At 42.9% G+C, this 19745-nt stretch overlaps 1 protein-coding gene across 4 annotated transcripts in view; it reads left to right on the top strand.

Annotated features, from left to right (window-relative positions):
- Window positions 1-19745, top strand: part of LOC126469778 (ubiquitin-conjugating enzyme E2 H) — a 145378-nt gene that overhangs the window by 30034 nt on the left and 95599 nt on the right. For all 4 annotated transcript variants that reach the window (XR_007586073.1, XR_007586072.1, XM_050097015.1 and 1 more), the window contains exon 3: window positions 7452-7619. Coding sequence is in view for 2 of the 4 variants with exons in the window: in XM_050097015.1 (XP_049952972.1) it covers window positions 7452-7619 (168 nt within the window). In the remaining 2 variants the exon portion in view is untranslated. The remainder of the gene's footprint in view (window positions 1-7451; window positions 7620-19745) is intronic.

Genomic DNA, 19745 nt, shown 5'->3' with positions numbered 1-19745 from the left:
TTACCTTCCCCCTTCGTTCTCCTTCTCTGTCCTTATTCCCTTCCCTTTGTCCCTTCTTTTCCCTCTGTTGGGGGTGCATATTTGTGCCGGCCAGGCTATCCTCTTGACTTCACTTCTTCTTGTGGTTTTGGTTTGTCTGCATTTACTCTTCTCTTTTGGTCCCCCTCAGAAATTTTACTTCCATCTCTAAATCTGAAATCTGTTGTGTGAGCTGGATGGGGAAGGACTCCCTCCCTAGCTAGTATCTTTGGCGTGGGCTCTTCTCCCCCTTCCCTTCATCTCCCTTGCACTCCTCCCCCTTCCCCTCCCACCCTGCCATAGCCCTTTCGCCTCCTTCCTAGGTCACCAGCTCGATGGCCAGACCATGTGCTGGGGCTGTTATGTACCCATCTGCCTGAGGCTCCTGACACCACACTGCTTGTACCTGTGCTGCGAACACCGCGTGCAAGTGTAGGAGTGCCCATCTTTTCGGGGGCGGCCATTGCTGTCACTGGTTGGCACCCACGAGGCGAGCCCCTGTTCGGATTGGGTGGTACCAGGGTAGACATTTGACACATGAAATGTGTAAAAACCTCTGGCTGCTCTGCTGTGGCCATGTCTCTTTCGAGGAATAGTTCTGTCTCAGTTCCTGTATGTGCCGTTCTGGCCTTGCCATCCTTGACTACCCCCTGGAAGGAGGGCCAGGTCCACTGACTTGGGGCAAAACCCTTTCTGCAGTTCCTAGTCTGTACCAGAACTGACAGGGAGACTTTTGCCACCACCAAACCCCCTTTTCTTTGTGGAGCACTTTGAGGACAAGTTCAGTGGAGTTGAGTCCTTAAGCAAGATGAGATCTGGCTCCCTTGTTATAAAAACAACTGCCAGCCAGTCAGCCTCCCTCCATGTGTGCGACTGTTTAGGAGACATCCCGGTGGACCATCATATAGATACTGGCACTTTCATCATGGCATTTGAGGGGCATACCCTGCCCTAGCAGGTCAAGGTAATGGTATACAGATGTGGCATCAAGCCATATGTTCCACCTCCCACGCATTGCATCTGTTGTCTCAAGTTCAGCCACATGTCCGTGCAATGTGATGTGTCACTTCCAACTGTGGTGACTATGGCTGCCCCCTTCATGTGGGGTGCCCTTGCACCCCACTGCCTCACTGTCTCCATTGTCCCCACTCACCAGTGTGTCCAGTGTATACAAAGGATAAAACTCCAGGAAATAAAGATAATTGGCTGTCTCAGTTACTTAGTGGCCTGGAAGCAGTTTTTCAGACTTCACCCTGTGAATCTCACATCTACCTTTGCCTGTCATGTCTTCCCCTCCTCACCCTTCCTCCCTACCCCACATCTCCCCCCCCCCTTCCCTTTCCTCTCCCCCTCCTCCCTACTCCACATCTTCCCCCCTTCCCTTCCCTCTCCCCTCCCCCTCCTCCCTACCCCCCCCCCATATCCCCCCCCATCTCCCCCCCCTTCCCTTCCCTCCCCCCTCCTCCTTTCCCACCCAGTGGCCCCTGTCCCTTCCCTTCCAGGAACTCCTCCTCCTCCTCCTCCTTGCTCAGAGAAGACATCCTCTTCTCTGGCTCCTTCTAGAGATGGGGCTCTCTCTCAGAACACTCCTCCCTGGTGTTCTCAATATAGGAAGCCTGCAACCTCAGGTCAGAAGAGGGAACCACGCTCCGAGGGCCCCAAAGCTGCTCGCTTGCTGTCCGATCCTGACTTTGCTGCCAGTTATTCCCTAATTGAAAATGTGTCATCCCTCCCTCAGGGCAGGAAGGAGGAGGAGCAGCAGCGAAAGACAAAGGACGAGACTTCCCCAGCCTTCCGAGGGCCTTCACCCCCTCCTCCTCATCCCAAATCAGACCCAGTTTTTATAGATGTCACCCCATCCTCATTGATGACGACCACTGCCCCAGTGACATTACTGCCCCTCAGCCTCTTTATGTCTAACCTAGACTCTCACCCCATAATAATCCAGTGGAAACCTGTTTCCTCTTGTTCTGCATTCTGTCTTGCTCTTCAAGAAACACGTGTCTGATGACCACTCAAACGTTTTGTGGTTATCGTGCATTCTGTCGGAACTGTGCTGGCCCTGCGGTAGCATCTGGGGCAGGGGAATCTACACTTTGGTTCACACTGTCATTAGTGACCGAATCCCCCTTCATACCAGCCTGGAACCAATAGCGGTACAAGTGAAATCACCATTTACATTGTCTACCTCTCTCCTATTATGCCACTTCCTTGTATTGATCTGACTGTCTTAATACAGCATCTCCTGCTCTAATATCTCCTCCTCGGGGTCTTCAATACACACCACCACCTGTGGGGGGGGGGGACTGGCACTTCGATGGGTAGGGGTCTTCTAATTGACCAACTTATTATAGACTTTGATTTGTGTGTCCTCAATGACAGTTCCCCTACCCACTTCAGTGCCGCTCACGATACCTTTTCTGTTATAGAGTTCCCCTGCTCTTGTGGCTTTCCTCCATTGGTTATCCCATGATGATCTTTGTAACAGTGACCACATTCTGGTGATTCTATAGTTTCCCCCGCTGCTGCCAGGCGTCCAGGCCCCCGCATTGGGAATTCCAAAGAGGCGATTGGCCTTTATATACAACACATTAATCGTACGAGGCTCACCCATTGTTTTCTCTTCTGTAATAAGCCACCCCCACAATTGGCTGTAGAGTCAGACTGACTGTGTCCCATATATTGGTGGAATGTCCCCTTTGGCCCCTCGTGCTAAGTATAAGCTTAAAGATTCCTTGTCTTTAATATTAGCAGACAATTCATGGATGGTTGAACTGGTCCTAAGTTTTCTGCATGAAAGTGGTTTTTATTTTCAGTTGTCAAGTTTTGTTTTGCACCTGGAGCAGGGGCAGGTTGATTTTGGTTTGTGGCCTCTCTGTGTTTTCTAAATCTGGGGCCCATGATCACTCCCCCATGCGACGACCACTCTTTTATCCCTCAGTTTTTTCCAGTTTTTAGATTTGGCCTGCCCTTTTATACCTTCTACTGTGTGTTCTACCTTCTTCACCTTATAATTTGGCCCCTCTGACTGGACCTGCCAACTTTTAGTGGACCCCTATCACTCAGAGAATGCTTGTCCTCACAGATCAGATATAGAAAACGTTAATATGAAATCAGTAAACTGCTGGAGCATCCAAGGGGAGATCCCAGCATTAATATTGCTTATTGAAGGTTACAATGCCCAGATGGTATTGGGAACAGAAAGTGGGTTGAAACTGGAAGTGACTAGCAATGAGATCCTAAGTTCAGACAGTAATATTTATCATAAGGATAAGTTATCATGAATTGTAGTGATAGAGAAAATGTACAGAACATTGTTAGTAATTTTCCTGATCATGCTGTCGTAATGGGGTGACTTCAACTTGCCATGGAATAGATTGGGAGATTCATACTATAAAGAGTGATGCGTGACATTATTCTGAATGTCTTGTTTGTAAATTACTTTGAGTAGATAGACAGACCTTAACGTATCGAAACGGTTATCATAGAAGAAGGTATCGGTGATCATAAGGCTGTGATAGCAACTATGACTACAGGTTTTAGGAGGAATGTCAAGAAAGGTAGCAAAATATTTTCACTTAGCAAGAGTGACAAGACACAAATTGGAGAGTATGTGAGTAGTCGGCATCAAATATTCAGTGATGGTGATGGTGAAGAGTACAAACGGAAAAAATTCCAAAGCATTATTCAATATGCCTTAAACACGTTAGTGTTTAAGGCATGGGAAAGACTCGCCATGGTGTAATAACCATGTTAGAAAACTGCTACATACTGGTAAACAAAAGAGAGCTTGCTCTGGTCCTCCGTAAGAGCCATAGTGCTGTAGACAATGGCACTCAAGTTGATGTCATGTTCCTTGACTTCAGAGACTCATTTGACACTGTACTGCACTGCCATTTAGTGAAAAAAATATGATCTTGTCGAGTATCATACCACATTTGCAACTGAATCAAAACACTTTTTTTTCCCCCAGATAGTACTTGCTCTAAACGGAATAGAAATCGACAAATGTGAAGGTAATTTCAGGAATACCCCAACGAAATGTGATAATACTGTTATTGTTTACAATGTATATAAATGATCTAGTAGAAAGGGTTGGATACTCTTTAAGACTGTTTGGTGATGACACGGTTGTGCATAACAGAGTAGCAACACCAGACGACAGTATCATTTTGCAGTATGACCTGCATAGAGTTGATGAATGGTGCAGGCTCTGGCAGTTGACCCTGAACAAAAATAGACGTAACATTTTGCACACATTTAGGGAAAGAAAGCCACAACTACACTATTAATGGGAAACTATTGGAAACAGTATCTAGTGTGAAATACCTAGCAGTAACTATTCAAAGCAATATTAAGTAGAATGATCACATAAAACAAGTAATAGAAAAGCAAATGCCAGACTGAGATTCATACGAAGAATCTTAAGGAAATGTAACTCATCCATGAAGGAGGTGACTTAGAAGGTGCTTGTCTTCTCTCACTCTTCTGTCAGCCCTATCTTACCAGGTAGGTCTGATAGAAGACAGCGAGAAGGTTGAAGGAAGAGCAGCGCGTTTCATCACGGGTTTGTTTAGTGGGCGCGAGTACGTTACCAAGATGCTCAACAAACTCCCTTGACAGGTGTTACAGGAGAGGTGTTGTGCATCACGGGGAGATTTACTATTGAAATTTCGAGAGAGCACTTTCAAGGAAGTCGGACAACATATTATTCCCTCACACATACATCTAGCATAGTAACCACGATAAGAAAATGTGAGAAATTAGACCCAATACAGAGGCTTACTGATTGTCTGTCTGTGAGAGGAAGTTTGTGGAGTATGATGTAGATGTAATTCAGTTAAGAAACAGTTGAATGGAATGGACAAAGTCTTGAAAGGAGGATATAAGATTAACACCAACAAAAGTGAAACAAGGATAATGGGATGTAGTTGAATCAAACCATGTTATGCTGAGGGAATTAGATTAGGAAATGACACTAAAAGTAGTAGAAGAGTTTTGCTATTTGGACGGCAAAAAACTTCTGATGGCCGAAGTAGAGGACATAAAATGTAGACTGGCAATGGCAAGAAAAGTATTTCTCAGAAAGAGTAATTAGTTAACATTAATATAGATTTAAGTGTTTGGATGTCTGTTCTGAAGGCATTAGTCTGGAGTGTAGACATGTATGGAAGTGTAACATGCATGATAAACAGTTCAGACTAGAATAGAATAGAAGTTTTGAAATGTGGTACTCCAGAAGAATACTGAAGATTAGATGGGTAGATCAATAACGAAGTGACACTGAATAGAATTGGGTATACAAGAAATTGATAGGACACCTTCTGATACATGAAGGTGTCACCAGTTAATATTAGAGGAAAGTGTGTGTGTGTGTGTGTGTGTGTGTGTGTGTGTGTGTGTGTGTGAATACAGCAAGTGCATTCATAATGATGTAGATTGCAGTAATTATATGGAGAGGAAGAGGCTTGCACAGAATAGGGTAGCATGGAGATCTGCATCAAACCAGTCTTCGGACTGAAGACCAAAAGACAGCATTGCACCTGATATAATTTTGTAGTGAAATTGTTGGGTATTTACTTGATGCAACTGATGACTAGCAGTTCTGTAATCAAATACAGTGTTGTCTCGCCTGTTCATTTAAAGTGTATTGCATTTACCCAAACCAATTTCTGCAAACTGCTCACTAAACAATTGGAAACATCAGTATTCTATATTTCTGTGGTCACTCAATTGGGGTGCTTTCGTGTTGGTGATAGCAATGTCAGCAAAGAAGTGTGTTGTCAGTTAGTTTACATATGTTGAGAATTTTAGGAGCCATATTATACTCATTTGTGACATAACTTGGAACCATTGTTTCTTATGAACACTCAGAAGAGTAATTGTATCTGTCAGTAGTTCTTACACCAAGTTACATAATAAGATGATGATCTTTGTTGAATATGTTTTGGAAATGTAAGTTAGTCTTTGCATCACCTGCAGCCATAATTTGTAAGATTCTGTGTCTAAAGAAACTGGTTTTCAGTACATGAAAGATTCGCAGTTATTTTAAGATAAGTAAAATGGATTAATTCTGCAAAAAATTACTCTGAAATCTTACAGGAATAGTCAGGATCTGGTGAATTTTTTTTTTCCCCGTTCATAGCAGTGTTTTATATTTTAACACGAGCTACATTTATCTTGGTAGGTAGTGAGCAGACAGTTGCTGGTAAATGGTGTGATACTCTGTAAATATGGTTATTAAGTCATAGATGTCAGCTTTTTGTTCCTCTGTTCTATCAACTGGCAAGTGAACAAAATAAATATTGTCTGCCAGAGGAAGTGTTCCCTATAAGTAATTTTTTTCACCCACTCATCTTCCACATGTGCTTGTTGTTAATTTTTGTTTGTCCTTCTTACATGCTCTTTTGAAATGAGAGTGTAAGTTTCTGTTTTCTTGGAAGTTTATAAGTTTTGGTATTGATCCAAAGGGTATATTTCCCGTGGTTTTTCTTTTTCTCCTGGATGTTGTCACCATATTGAAATAAATATTGCCAATGGAAATATAGTTTGGTTTCATACTTGCTCCACCAACCGTATGTGTGACAATCATGACAATCATTGATAGGGAATATTCCAGTTGAATAGAATTTGCACTCATTTATTGTATAGTTGGACCATGTACAGGTTTGAAGTATTCTTTCTATTTAGTAACTATTCTACCATATACAACATAAAATACAGGTAATTAGTCAAAGACTGGAATAATGTTGGGTTGGTTGATGTCGCATGGGAGTAAGTGGAGAAAAATTTAGGGGGTCCCATATAAGTAATGTTTTTTCCTCCTTTTCTTATCTTTCTGATGACCTGTCCATGAAATCAGTTGAAACTTATCATTGCTTTCTTCATTTCCTTGTGTATTCTTAAACCTAATACAGCATTTTTTCCCTTCATTGGTAACAATACTTATCAACTTGTTTTAATCCTGTTTATTCCAAAATCTGAGAGTTACTGAATACACACTTAATAACGGAAACATAACATGTTAGTACTCAGGGTGTATTACTGTTTGAGAATTGAGATATTTACTTCCTCTCAAACATGTAGGGTTCTCAAACAATGGATACCATGGAGTATGCCTCCACCAAATTCCAGTGATTTCGTTATTTGTATTTGGCCATTCATTAATTTCAGTGTCAGTGACATACACCCAAAAACAACCTTTATTACAATCATTATCACTATCACTATCTCTGTCACGATTATTAGTTGGTATTAGTGCTATTGCTATGTAGTGCATGCTGTTCCAGTATTATAGGTTTGTATGAAAGCAGTAGTGTGATTATTTTAGTTGGCTATGTAAGTTATGCACAGATTTGTAATTTTAAAACTATTATGTGTTGCTTTGCAAGTTACAAAGATTTAAAAAATTTCTCTCTCTCTTTTTTTCCCAGCACCCTATGAAGGTGGAATATGGAAAGTAAGAGTTCATTTACCTGAACACTATCCTTTCAAGTCACCTTCAATTGGGTTCATGAATAAAGTTTATCATCCAAATATAGATGAAGTGTCTGGAACAGTTTGCCTTGATGTAATCAATCAAGCATGGACAGCCTTGTATGGTAAGTTTGCAGCTTTCGTTATTGAATGCTGGTAGCATTTAGATTGCATTTTTGGTAAGTCCCACAGTTTTAATTTGTAAATAACAAATTTTATGTCTAAAGTCATCAATAAGGAACTTTATACATATAAGGTATACCCTTGCCTTCATACCACTTCTGAACAGATGTACACACTATGTTATAGGGGGACTTACATGGTCTCTGAACCATGGTACAGCTTCATGTTTTGCTCATACACATATCATTGTCAGAGGTGAAAGAATTAATAAGTGACAGAAAAAAATCCCAGAACTGACAACTGGTGTAGTATTGAACCCTGGATCTTTGGTTTTTTGGTCTGTCATTTAGCCGCTGTACTACCAAGCTACATATAGGTATTTAGCATAATATTACATGTGAAATAAATGAATATGCCACTGAGGAACAGCAGCAATAACTTCTTAATGAGTTAAAGCTGGCTACTGTAATGTAGGTAACAATAGGCAGCGATTAATGGGACCTTATATGTGTAGATATTGTCTGTCTGATGGAATATCTGTAGTAGTCTGCAGGTTAGTGTTCTGGCAAACAGAACAGGCAGCTTGTTTAGTGACCACTTTCACAGGTGCATACTGGGTTTTCCACACAATACTGTGAGATCTAGATGGTTCACAGGTATGCAATGTTTCCAGTATCCAGCAGAGTTTAAATAGTTTAAATGTAGCAGTTTAGCAGAAGATTTTTTAAGTGTAAACTGAAACATAATTCTGAATTACATTTGTAGGCAGATAGGAATAATTTTTATTTGTAATTGTAGTAGTGTTATGAAAAAAACATAGCTGCCATTGTCATAAGTTGTGACATCATTGCCTCCACCATCATTGATGAATGATAAATGCTCTCATGCCAAAAATGATTTGCTATCTCTGAAAGACAGATTTATGGTATTGTGGATTGTGATGTTAAGTGTGAAACAGTGTAATGTCACACAAATATGAGGAATGTTATCCATAGCTGTGTGTTTTGGGAGTCAAGCTACCGTCTTTGTGCTGTTTGTGTTCAGCCTGACTGGTTGTGTTCAACCCTTCATAAATGCATTTAAAAAAGCACAAAATAGTCATGAAACAAAGTAAAACAAAGATATGAAGGGCATAAAAGTCCTAGGGTTACTTTAAAGTTGGCAACACGTGTTGCCCTTGTTTTGCTTCATCATAGAATTGACCATTTGTTAAAATGGTCCCTTTTCTATAGTGGTAATGCCAGTCACATCTGCTTAACCTCACACGAGCTGTCTTCTTGTACACTGTCTTTTTCTGTAAACAAGTACATGGTTCCAATTGACTGCACTGAGACACCAACAGTTCCACAGTATTCCACATATATCACAGGGGACATGAAGTAACATCACCAGAAGTTCTCTCTGCAAACTGCTCACGTGTATCGTACTGCTGCTAAATTAGAAAAAGATAAATGTACAGGTTAAAGAAACCATTACCACTCTTCCATTTGTGCATGAAGTACATCATCAAATGTATCTTAGTGAATTGATTTTTATAGTTCTTAAAGTAGATCAAGCTTCCTTCCTTTGTTTGTTACGTATGCCACCTCTAAATCCCACTTCAGTGCTTGTTAGTGGGTGGCCTATCTCGTATGTATGTTTGGCTACAACAGATTCACTGTAATTGCCCAGTCTGAAAGTTTCTGCGTGCTCTTTATACCTTGTTGAAAATGTTCTTCCTGTCTATCCTATGTATACCTTGTGTGACTAGATGTATTTTACATACTCCCAAGTGTTCTAATTTACTTTTCCTGTTCCTAACCTCATATCTTAAACATGACTGTTTCAACACTGCCCTGTTGTGCAAGGGCATCTGTGCATGCCCCTAAGTAGACTTGTGGGCAGGGGCAGATAGTGCAGGCTCCCTGCCAACAGCCTGATTGCACGTTTGCTGCGTGCATGCACGGCCAGTATTGCTGCTCTTGGTCTTCTGCATTTGGTCAGTGGAGTATGAGCGTCTTCACTTGTCAGGCTGGACAAAATCATCACCAAAATACCAATTAATCCAGGAGTTTCTCTAAGGAAGGAGGGTGTTGAGTATACTAGAACAGAAAATAAGACACGGTCAAGACTAACTTTGTCAGTGACTCTGGCAAACAACATAGACCAAGATTCTGTCCCTTGAGAGCCACTGATTTGCGGGTAATCAGATGAAGAACTGGGACTCTGGCAGAGAATGTGTTGATTTAAAAAAAAAAGAAAAAGGTGGGTGATGGGAACATTTCAACCATTCAAGTTGCCAGGAGCAGATGGAATTTTTCCAGCTGTATTGCAACAAACAGGAGAGAGTTTAGACTCCTATGTAGGATGTTTAGTCCTGTGGTGGGTTCATACTTGGCTACCACAGCGCCCCAGCTTTTGCAACATCTCTTGCCTTTCGTGCTGTATGTGTATCCTCCTGTTAGTCTTTTTCCTGTCCCTTGGAGAACATGTCTGGGATGTTTTGGGAAATGTGTTCTGCATATTCGGTAGTCAATACCACAATAGCCTCTCCACTGTGTGTGTGTGTGTGTGTGTGTGTGTGTGTGTGTGTGTGTGTGTGTGTGTGTCTCTCGTCTTATTCCCTGTGCACTCCGGACATGTGATTGTGTAACACACAATTCCTGGCCCTGGGTTGATAGGTAGGGTTCACATGTGCGCCCTTGTACAGGCCAGGCCCAGAGAGGGTGATTGCCTGAGCTGCTACCGTCCAAAATTGCCGATTGATCCCTCAGTCAGGTGTTCAGGAGATGTGACCTGAGGTGCGAACAATCACTTAAGGTGGGTGCACCCCCTTCTGAGGGGGGAGTCCACCAGCTGGAAGGAGCGTGCCATCAGAATAAGAGATGCTGGAAATTGTGGGAAATTTTCTTGCAATGAGCCAATCATCATCTTCAGCCAGTGCCTATCAGATGCAAACGGAATGAGGCTAACGGTTCAAACACCCTACCAGCTGCACCACAGTTCCTTGTGATTTCATTCACTGAAGATGCTCAGTCTTTTGGTTCAGTAAATCCATTTATTATTCAGAAAGCTGTTGGTGCAATTTCTGGCCCTGTGAAATCCTCTTTTACGAAATGGCACTTTGCTTTTGGAGACTACTTCTGATTCTCAAGCACAACTACTGTTTGCAGCTTCGCTCCTCCACGGCTATCCTGTTCATATTGTGGCCCATCGAATGCTGAATTCTTCCCATGGTGTTATTTACACTAGGCTGCTCAGTAGTCTGACCAAGGCAGAAATCCACACATACCTCTATGATCAGGGTGCAGTTGCAGTCCATCGGGTGATGAAAAAGGTAGATGCATCCTTAGTGCTCACATGCATTCTTTTTTCTCACTTTTGATTGAGTGGTGCTTCCGTCAAAGATCAAAGCAGGCCATGAAGTTATCACAGTCTGACCATACATTCCAAACCCGATGAAATACTACCAGTGTCATTGTTAGAACCACACTTGAATGTCCTGTCGCCAGCCGGCAAAATGTGTAACCTCTGGTAGGGATGCTCACAAGGCCAACTGTCTGCCTCCTCCTCCTCCTCCTCCTCCTCCTCCTCCTCCTCCTCCCCCCACCCCCTCCCCATTGTATCAACTGCAATGCTGCGTTCTGCCGAGATTTTCCCATGTAACTCAATGAGCAGGCTGTCCAGGAGATATGGGTGAAGGGAAAAGTGCCTTACCCAGTCGCTTGCAAATCGTTGGGTAGTCGGAAACCCTGCTTTCTACAATCTGGTACTTACAGGACTGTTCTTGCTACATCTCGCTTCACGAAGGACGTGGCCATGCAGATGTGCGACCTCAAATTTAACACCATGTTTGTGAAATCGCCCAGTGTCATTGTAGCATCCCTGTCTCCTCCTCCAGCTGTGCATCAAGCCACCAAACTTTCGCCTCATGGGACGAAGTCACCTGCTACACAACTGGCAGGCTGGAAAGGACAGAAGGAATACTTCTGCAAAGACTTCTTATGTCCCTCCAGCCAACAAACATCTGAGTCTTTCTCTGCCAACCGGAAAGGCTCCAAGAAATCAAACAAAGGCAAACAGTCTTCTCCTTCAGACTCGGAGATCCTCTTCAACGATGTTGCCACGTGATACCCTCGCCCGGCCGACCTCTGTGTCGCCCGTGGGCACCACCAACTATTTTTCTGCCCTGGACTCTGCAGACTGACAGAAGGAAATGCCAATGCCTCTGTGGACCTCAAGGGGCTCCTCCAGCCTCTGTGCCTAGTAGCAGTGAATCTTCGATCTCTGACACTCGGCTGCTGCTGAGGTGACACCCCTTCATTTTTTCACTCCTCCCTGTCCTCATTATGACTCTCCTCCAGTGGAATGATCGCAGCCTTCAAACCAACAGAGTAATTACAGATGCTCTTAGAATCGCAGCATCCACTTGTTCTCTGCCGCCAGGAAACAAAATTACATCCACACAACCTTTTTGAGCTCTCACATTTCTTCCTGGTCTGCTTTTACCTCCCCCCCCCCCCCCCCCACCCCCACCCACCCCCTCCCGAGGACAGTGTTCTGTCTCGTGCTGCTTATCCGGGATGATGATCACAGTCAACCTATCTCCCTGACTACCTGGCTTCATGCTGTTGCAGTACCGTTCGCATCCCACCGTCATTCTGTGTCACCAGTGCAGACTTCCTCCAGCTTATTGGGAAACTCCCACACTCCTTGCTGCTGCTTGGTGACTCTAATGCACATCATCCCCTGGGGTTCTCCCAGAACCTGTCAGAGGGATGCCCTCTTGGGTGACCTTCTCAATGAACTTAATGTCATCTGCCTTAACACAGGAGCACCTGGATTTTGCTTTCGGCTCTTGCTCCGGCAGCTTATTTTCATGCTAACAGCCACTTTCCTGATGTGTGTGAACCCTTCATCACGTTGGCTTCATGCGGCGGCCCGTGTTCACCTTAGCCTTCATTTGCTTCCTAAAGGCACTACTCCAGCCTCTCTCTATTGCTGTAAGTTTCACGACCTTCGCACGGAACTTTGTGATGGTACCTTTGTGTACACTAATAGCTCTGCGTGGTGTCTGGTATGCCTTCGTCATTGGCACCAACAATTTACTGTATTGGCTTCTGGAACACTTCTCAGTATTTACAGCAAAGCTCCTCATCTTGTGTATCAGGCCATGCAGTACATCCAGTGACACAGGCTTTTCAATTGCAACATCTGCTCCGACTCTGTGGCCTTCAGAGCCTCAGTAAGCTGTACATTGTCCATCCCTTAGTGCAGTGGGTCCAGGAAAGCAGTCACTTGCACACTCTTGATGGAGCCACTGTGATGTTTATGTGGGTTCCTGGTCATGCCAGTCTGACAGGAAATGAGGCCGCTGACGCTGTTGCCAAGGCTGCAGTGCTTGTACCTTGGCCCACTAGTTCTTTCAGTCCTTCGATGATCTCTGTGCTGCCGTCTGTGAGCAGGTGGTGTCACTTTGCCATCACCACTGGTCCTCCTTTCATGGGGACAAGCTCCGGTGAATTAAGCCTCTCCCATCGGCTTGGACGACCTCCTCCCAGCTCTCTCGCTGTGAAGAGGTTGCGTATTTGTCAGTCCTTTTAGCCATCGCCATTTGTTAAGTGGTGCTCCCCCACCACTGTGTGCTCATTGCCCTCATAACATCTGACAGTTCCTGACAGAATGCTCTTTCTTTAACCACTTACGCTCTCATTTATGTTTATCATCGGAGTTATCGGCAGTTTTAGCAAACAACGCATGGGTTGTTGACCACATTTTACTTTTTTTCTGTTGTAGCAGTATGGCGAAGGAAATCTAATTTTTAGTTCAGCACCTCCATTTCTCTATGGCATATTTTATGAACCTTTCTTTGAGTCCCTGTTTTTAGTTGTCTTTCCTTCCATTGACTGGGCTTAATGTATAGTTGTTTTTAACTCCTTTTTTCCTTAGTGTTCTATGGTTCTGACATGGGTGCGTATGACCCTAGTTGTTTTTATGCCCTAAATCAAAACAAACAGTAGGATGTTCAGTGTTAGCCTAGTTGCAGGAATCATTCCTAATACTTTGAGGACAATGAGTGTTGTTTGTTTTTAACTCTGAAGCCAGGGAGAACTGATCATAGCAAGGCCAAGGATATGAGATTAACCAGTCAGCCCTCCTTTCTTTTACAGACAGTAGAAAACTGGTTAATGTGCACATAAGGGAAAGGAGACTAACTAAGGTTCCTCTGCATGTGAACCAAAACGCTTGTCAGCCAGGCCAATCATGTGAAACCACATTGTTGGTAAAGTGGAAAAAGCATTACACTTTCAGGAAATTGCTCTCTGTATTGTCCTGAATATTGAGGGGGGCTTTTAGCAGTATGACATTTGAATTCGTGGTTAGAGTTGTGGAACCTAGTGGTGAATGAACTCGATGAACGGCTAAATTCTAGAGGCTACTTTTGCCAAGGCTAGGCAGACGATTCAGTTATAGAAATACTTGGCAAATTTGTTAGTACTGTTAGAATTATTGCACATTGTATATTGAACATTGTGCTAAACAGGTTGCAGGAAACAGGATCTACAGGTCAGCCCTAATAAAACTGATGCAGTACCATTTAAAAAGAAACATATCCAGCACATGTACTGGAATCTTTAACTTCCCAATGAGTCTACAAGTATAGGGGGTATTGAAGTATCTAGGGGTAACCCTGGATGCAAAAATCTCGTGGACCTCTCACATGAAAAACATATGTTCCAAGACAAAAGGTACTCCTATGAGTGCTTCAAGAGCCTGTGGATAAAACTGGGGTCTTAAACCCCAAGAGTATGTACTGGATATACATCACTGCTATGATACATGTGATAATTTATGGGGCTACAGTGTGATGGAATAAAGTAACACAGAAGGTGGGTGGCAAGGTGCAGAGACTGGCCTGCTTAGCTATAACAGGCTGAATTAGCAGCACACCCACTGCTGGGATTGAGACCAGCTAGCTACGCCTTAGACATGTTCATTAAAATGGGGGCAGTAGCAAAGACATACAGGCTAAAAACTGAAAATTGCAGGATACCTTTAGGATATTCTGAATCCCTCACCAATATAGGGAATTTGATAAGTATAGGAATGGTCAGGAAAATGCCAGCTAACTATGCACTAACTTCCAGCTGCTTCAATATATCTTTCCGTTAACTATTACAAGTAGGAGGCAGTGGAAGAATGAACCACGACATCATGCATAAGTCAGTCTAGCGTACCAATGGGGCAATAACAGACAAAGGTGTTGGGTCCGGATTGTAAGGGATGCAGCCTAGAACTAGAGCATGCAGTCTTTCCAGGGAAGCTGACCACAGTATTCCAGATGGAAGTATCTGCTATTGTGGTGTGCAGGGAGGGGAATTTGCATAAGCACTACAAAGATCGTAGAATCTACAATTATTCAGTCAGCCCAACATGTTTAAAATATCATATCAGCCCCTGCAACGTGAGCAAAGATCATTGCAGAATACCATAAAGCTCTATTGAGACTAGGGGAGAGCAACAGGATAAATCTGTTGGGGGGGGGGGGGGGGGGGGTCGTCTCTCTCTCATTCAGGAATCAGTGGCTATGAAAATGCTGATAGACTAACCAGGACTCCATTTATTGTACAAGAACCTGTCGTAACCACCACTAAAGCAATGGTCACATCAAAACTACAAAACTGGATCAGAAGGCAGCATGTAGAATATTAGACTATCATAAAAAAATGTAATGATGTCAAAAGTGTGTTGTGAGAGAAGTTCTGTAATCATGGGCTTGAACACGAGACAGATTGAACTTACGGTAGAGCCGATCTCCACCCTGCCCACCTGTGTTCATGACTGCCCAATTGTTGCTGGGCATGTAAACAAGCTAGAACAGCACATCTTAAACTATATCTGACTCAGTTTTCACTTGGAATACCAACTGGACATTGTACTGTTTAAATACATTCTCCAATTTCTCTCTTTGTTTCCTCTTTCTATATCTAGGTGAACACTTTGTAATTCACACTTTCAGCTTGTAACTATTGCTATCACGCGGTGAAGGTATTGACTTGCCTCTTGCCACTGGTATATCTAACATACGTCTAGAATATCTTTGGATTTTCTGCCAGATTTTGACACAGAGTTTTGTTGTGGAAACTATTACAAACATTGTGCATTGAAGTTTGCTCTAAGTTCCAAGCGTCTGTAAAACTTCACCATCTTGAGGGATTTTGTGTTCATTTAAATTGGGCATGCATTTTTTCGTTGCTTCTGGAATGGTGTTGTAATCTGTTGTGTGTGTACCATGGTGTGTAAGCTTTGTCTCTCATTAATTTACACTGAAGCACCAAAGAAACTGGTATAGCCGTGCATATTCAAATACAGATATATGTAAACAAGCAGAATACGGTGCTGCGGTCGACAACGCCTCTATCAGACAAGTGTTTTGTGCGGTTGTTACATCAGTACTGTTGCTACAACGGCAGGTTATCATGATTTAAATGAGTGAGAGTGATGTTATAGTCGGCACTCAACCAATGGGAAACAGCATCTCCGAGGTAATGATGAAGTGGGGATTTTCCCGTATGACCATTTCACGAGTGTACCGTGAATATCAGGAATCTGGTAAAACGTCAAATCTCAGACAGTGTTGCAGCCAGAAAAAGATCCTGCAAGAACGGGACCAATGACGACTGAAGAGAACCGTACAACGCAACAGAAGTGCAACCCTTCAGCAAATTGCTGCAGTTTTCAATACTAGGCCATCGACAAGTGTCGGTGCATGAACCATTCAGCGAAGCATAATCGATATGGGCTTTCAGAGCTGCAGTCCCACTTGTGTACCCTTGATAACTGCATGACACAAAGCTTTATGCCTCATCTGGGCCTGTGGACACAGACATTGGACTGTTGATGACTGGAAATATGTTGCCTTGTCGGACGAGTCTCCTTTCAAATTGCATCGAGCGGATGGATGTGTGTGGGTATGGAGACCACCTCATGAATCTGTGAATCCTGCATGTGAGCAGGGGACTGTTCAAGCTGGTGGAGATCTGTAATGGTGTGGGGCATGTGCAGTTGGAGTGATATGGGACACCTGATAAGTCTAGATATGACTCTGATAGATGAAATGGACATAAGCATCCCGTCTTATCACCTGCTTCCATTCATGTCCATTGTGCATTCCAAGGGACTTGGGCAATTCTGGCAGGACAGTACGATACCCCACACATACAGAATTGCTACAGAGTGGTTCCAGGAACACTCTTCTGAGTTTAAACACTTCTTCTGGCCACCAGACTCCCCAGACAAGAACATTGTTGAGCATATCTAGGATGCCTTACAACATGCTGTTCAGAAGATATCTCCACTCACTCGTACTCTTACCGATTTGGGGACAGCTCTGCAGGATTCATGGTGTCAGTTTCCTCCAGCACTACTTCAGACATTAGTAGAGTCCATGCCATGTCATGTTGTGGCACTTCTGTGTGCTCGCTGGGGCCCTACATGAGATTAGGCAGGCGTACCAGTTTTTTTGGCTCTTCAGTGTATTTGGTATGAATATCTCCATTGCTGTCAATACCATTTCTTTGAATCTAAGCCACTTCTGGTTTGTGCTTACATAGTTAGAAAGGAATGGAAGCTGTCACTTAGGAAAGCATCAAGTGAATTTTTATCTGCTGTTTTCAAATAAAGAACATATATTTTTCAGTCATTTTTGGTGGGTTCGGATGTTAACAGTATTCAGTTTTGCTACAACCCATCTAGTGCCCACTAATCCCTGTATCAAAGATGGTGCTCCCACATCCAACATGGTGCTCCCTATTTGCCAAGGATTATTTGTTGCGCAAGATCAAGTATGTTATCACGAGCATTTACGTGAGTGGGGTTATAAACTGTCTGTTCGAAAAAATTTTTGGAGAAAGCATGTGATATGATTTCGGACAATGTTTTATGCTTGCCACTGACTTTAAACATATATTGTCGCCAACATATTGTGGGTAGATAGAAGTCGCCACGCGCTTTAATTGTATCAGTGGATTACAAATCTAAAATGAGATTCGAAGTTTTCTTTAACCTTTCAGCAACTATATCATCAGAGCCAGGAATCAGTAAAACGAACCAATTAATAATTTATTTTGATTGTCAAGTATAACCTCCACCCATACTAACTCACAGGAACTATCTACTTCAATTTCAGTACAAACTTCTAACACCACCAAATGCAGACTCACCAACTGTATTGACTCTATTCTTCCTGAACACCATTTGGTCCTTTATAAAACTCTTGACTGAACTTGTCTCTGGCTTTACCTAACTTTCAGCACCTACAGTGGCTTGAGCTTCAGTGCTTTCAGAGAGTGCTTGGAGCTCTGGTTCTTTTCCAAAACAGCTATGACAGTTTACAACTATAGTGCCTGTGGTTCCTAGGTCTACTGTCATCCTGTGTTTGACACAGACCCTTTGAGATTAAAGGCCTTTTAAACTTAAAAAGGCACCCAGTTCACGCCAATAGCCTGTGCTACCTGTCTCTCCACCTCCAATCAAAGATGGATATTGTTCATAAATGTATAGAGCTGCATGTGGGACTATTTATGGCTTAGTAAATACCATAATGGAGCATACTCGTATTCTGGAGTAAACTAAACATGTTAGTCATCTACAAATGCAAATGATTAGTAATTGAAAATTTTTCTGAGGACCAGAACTAACTTATAAGAAACAATTTAGTTTAAACGTTTGGAAAGCTAAAAATCAACCATTTAATAGTATTTGCTACAAATCACGTTATTTCTGTAAATGTATAATGCACCTTAATGAATTACACACAATTACAGCAAATGCAATTTGTACACTAACAAAGTGTAGGTGAAATGTAATTTGTTTTAACTAGATCTAGCCCAGAGGACAGTGAGTGTAGTATTGAACTGATAACCCATTACACCCATTTTAGCTGGCACTACTGGTAGTGATGTTTACCTACAGAGAACATTGTCAATTGGGTGATTTCCATTTTCTGTTCCGTCACTGCTATTGTCGTCCAGTCATATAGCACTTCTCTGTCCTGAAATTAGCGTGTATGGTCTATCTTGTAGTAAGACTGAGGAGGAAGTGTGTAGGAGCTACCAACCACCCAGCTGGAACAGTTTGTGGATCTCTGGCAGTGCCTGTGGTGCTTTACTTTCAGAATGATGCCCATGTAGGTGACCTGTTATTAAAGACATTTTGCATCCAGTGATATCTCTGTTGCCTTTAGTGTAAATGGGCAACCTACCTGAAGGTCTCAGCTGCTGCGACGTGAGCTTGATATGGAGGCCTTGAGTGTCTTGTGAGGTGACAGTATTGGATGTTAGGTAACTGATATGCAGAATGCCTATGGGTGATGTCATGAGGAACAATGGCAGTATTTGTGTGGGTGCACATTGATGGTGCTTTGCTGTGCTGCTGCTGCTGCTGCTGCTGGTGGTGGTGGTGGTGGTGGTGGTGGTTGGCGCAGCCATGTGGGACACAATTGGTTACAGTAGCAATGGAAGTTACTATCTATGGTGCCCTCAAATAGTTGCCTCTGTTATTTTTGCTGTCCGCCTGGGCCGACTCTCAAAGTTACGAGCCCATATTACTGTGCAGTTGAGGAGCTAAAGTGGTGCTTGTAGAGTCAATAGTGACAGCAGCTTCTGAGGCTATCGACTGTGAAAACTTTTCTGAGCTATTTCCCATTGGTTAGTGTGCTCTGGTAAGTGTTCAGAAAGAATGTGAGACAACTCAGAAAATAGTGCTTCTGGCATAACTTTTAAGTTTCAAATTGCAAAGTTTCAGCAAAGCACTTTGCCTCGCTATCAGTTAGTAGATTGAATGGTGCTGACATGAGGGGAGCTATTCTGTTTTGTTGGTAGAATATCATGAAATGATGGGATGTGTATTGGTGACCATCATTGGAGACAATAGTATGCGGTAATCCTACAGCAAAATGTTGGACAAGGATTTTATTGTGGTTGCCATAGTTACATTAGAATTCACGTTGACAACTGCATAATGAATGTGAAGACATTGCCACGTTCCTGTGGGCAAAGTCTACAGGTAAACACTGAATGTGGTTCCACATGATTTCTGCATGTGACAGGGACCCAAAAGTAATTGGAATTGTAATGCTGCATATTTTG

The sequence above is a fragment of the Schistocerca serialis genome, chromosome 3 (assembly GCF_023864345.2).
Source record: "Schistocerca serialis cubense isolate TAMUIC-IGC-003099 chromosome 3, iqSchSeri2.2, whole genome shotgun sequence".
Lineage (NCBI taxonomy): Eukaryota > Metazoa > Arthropoda > Insecta > Orthoptera > Acrididae > Schistocerca > Schistocerca serialis.
The sequence above is the reverse complement of the archived record's forward strand: the minus strand, read 5'-3'. Positions and strand labels throughout refer to the sequence as shown.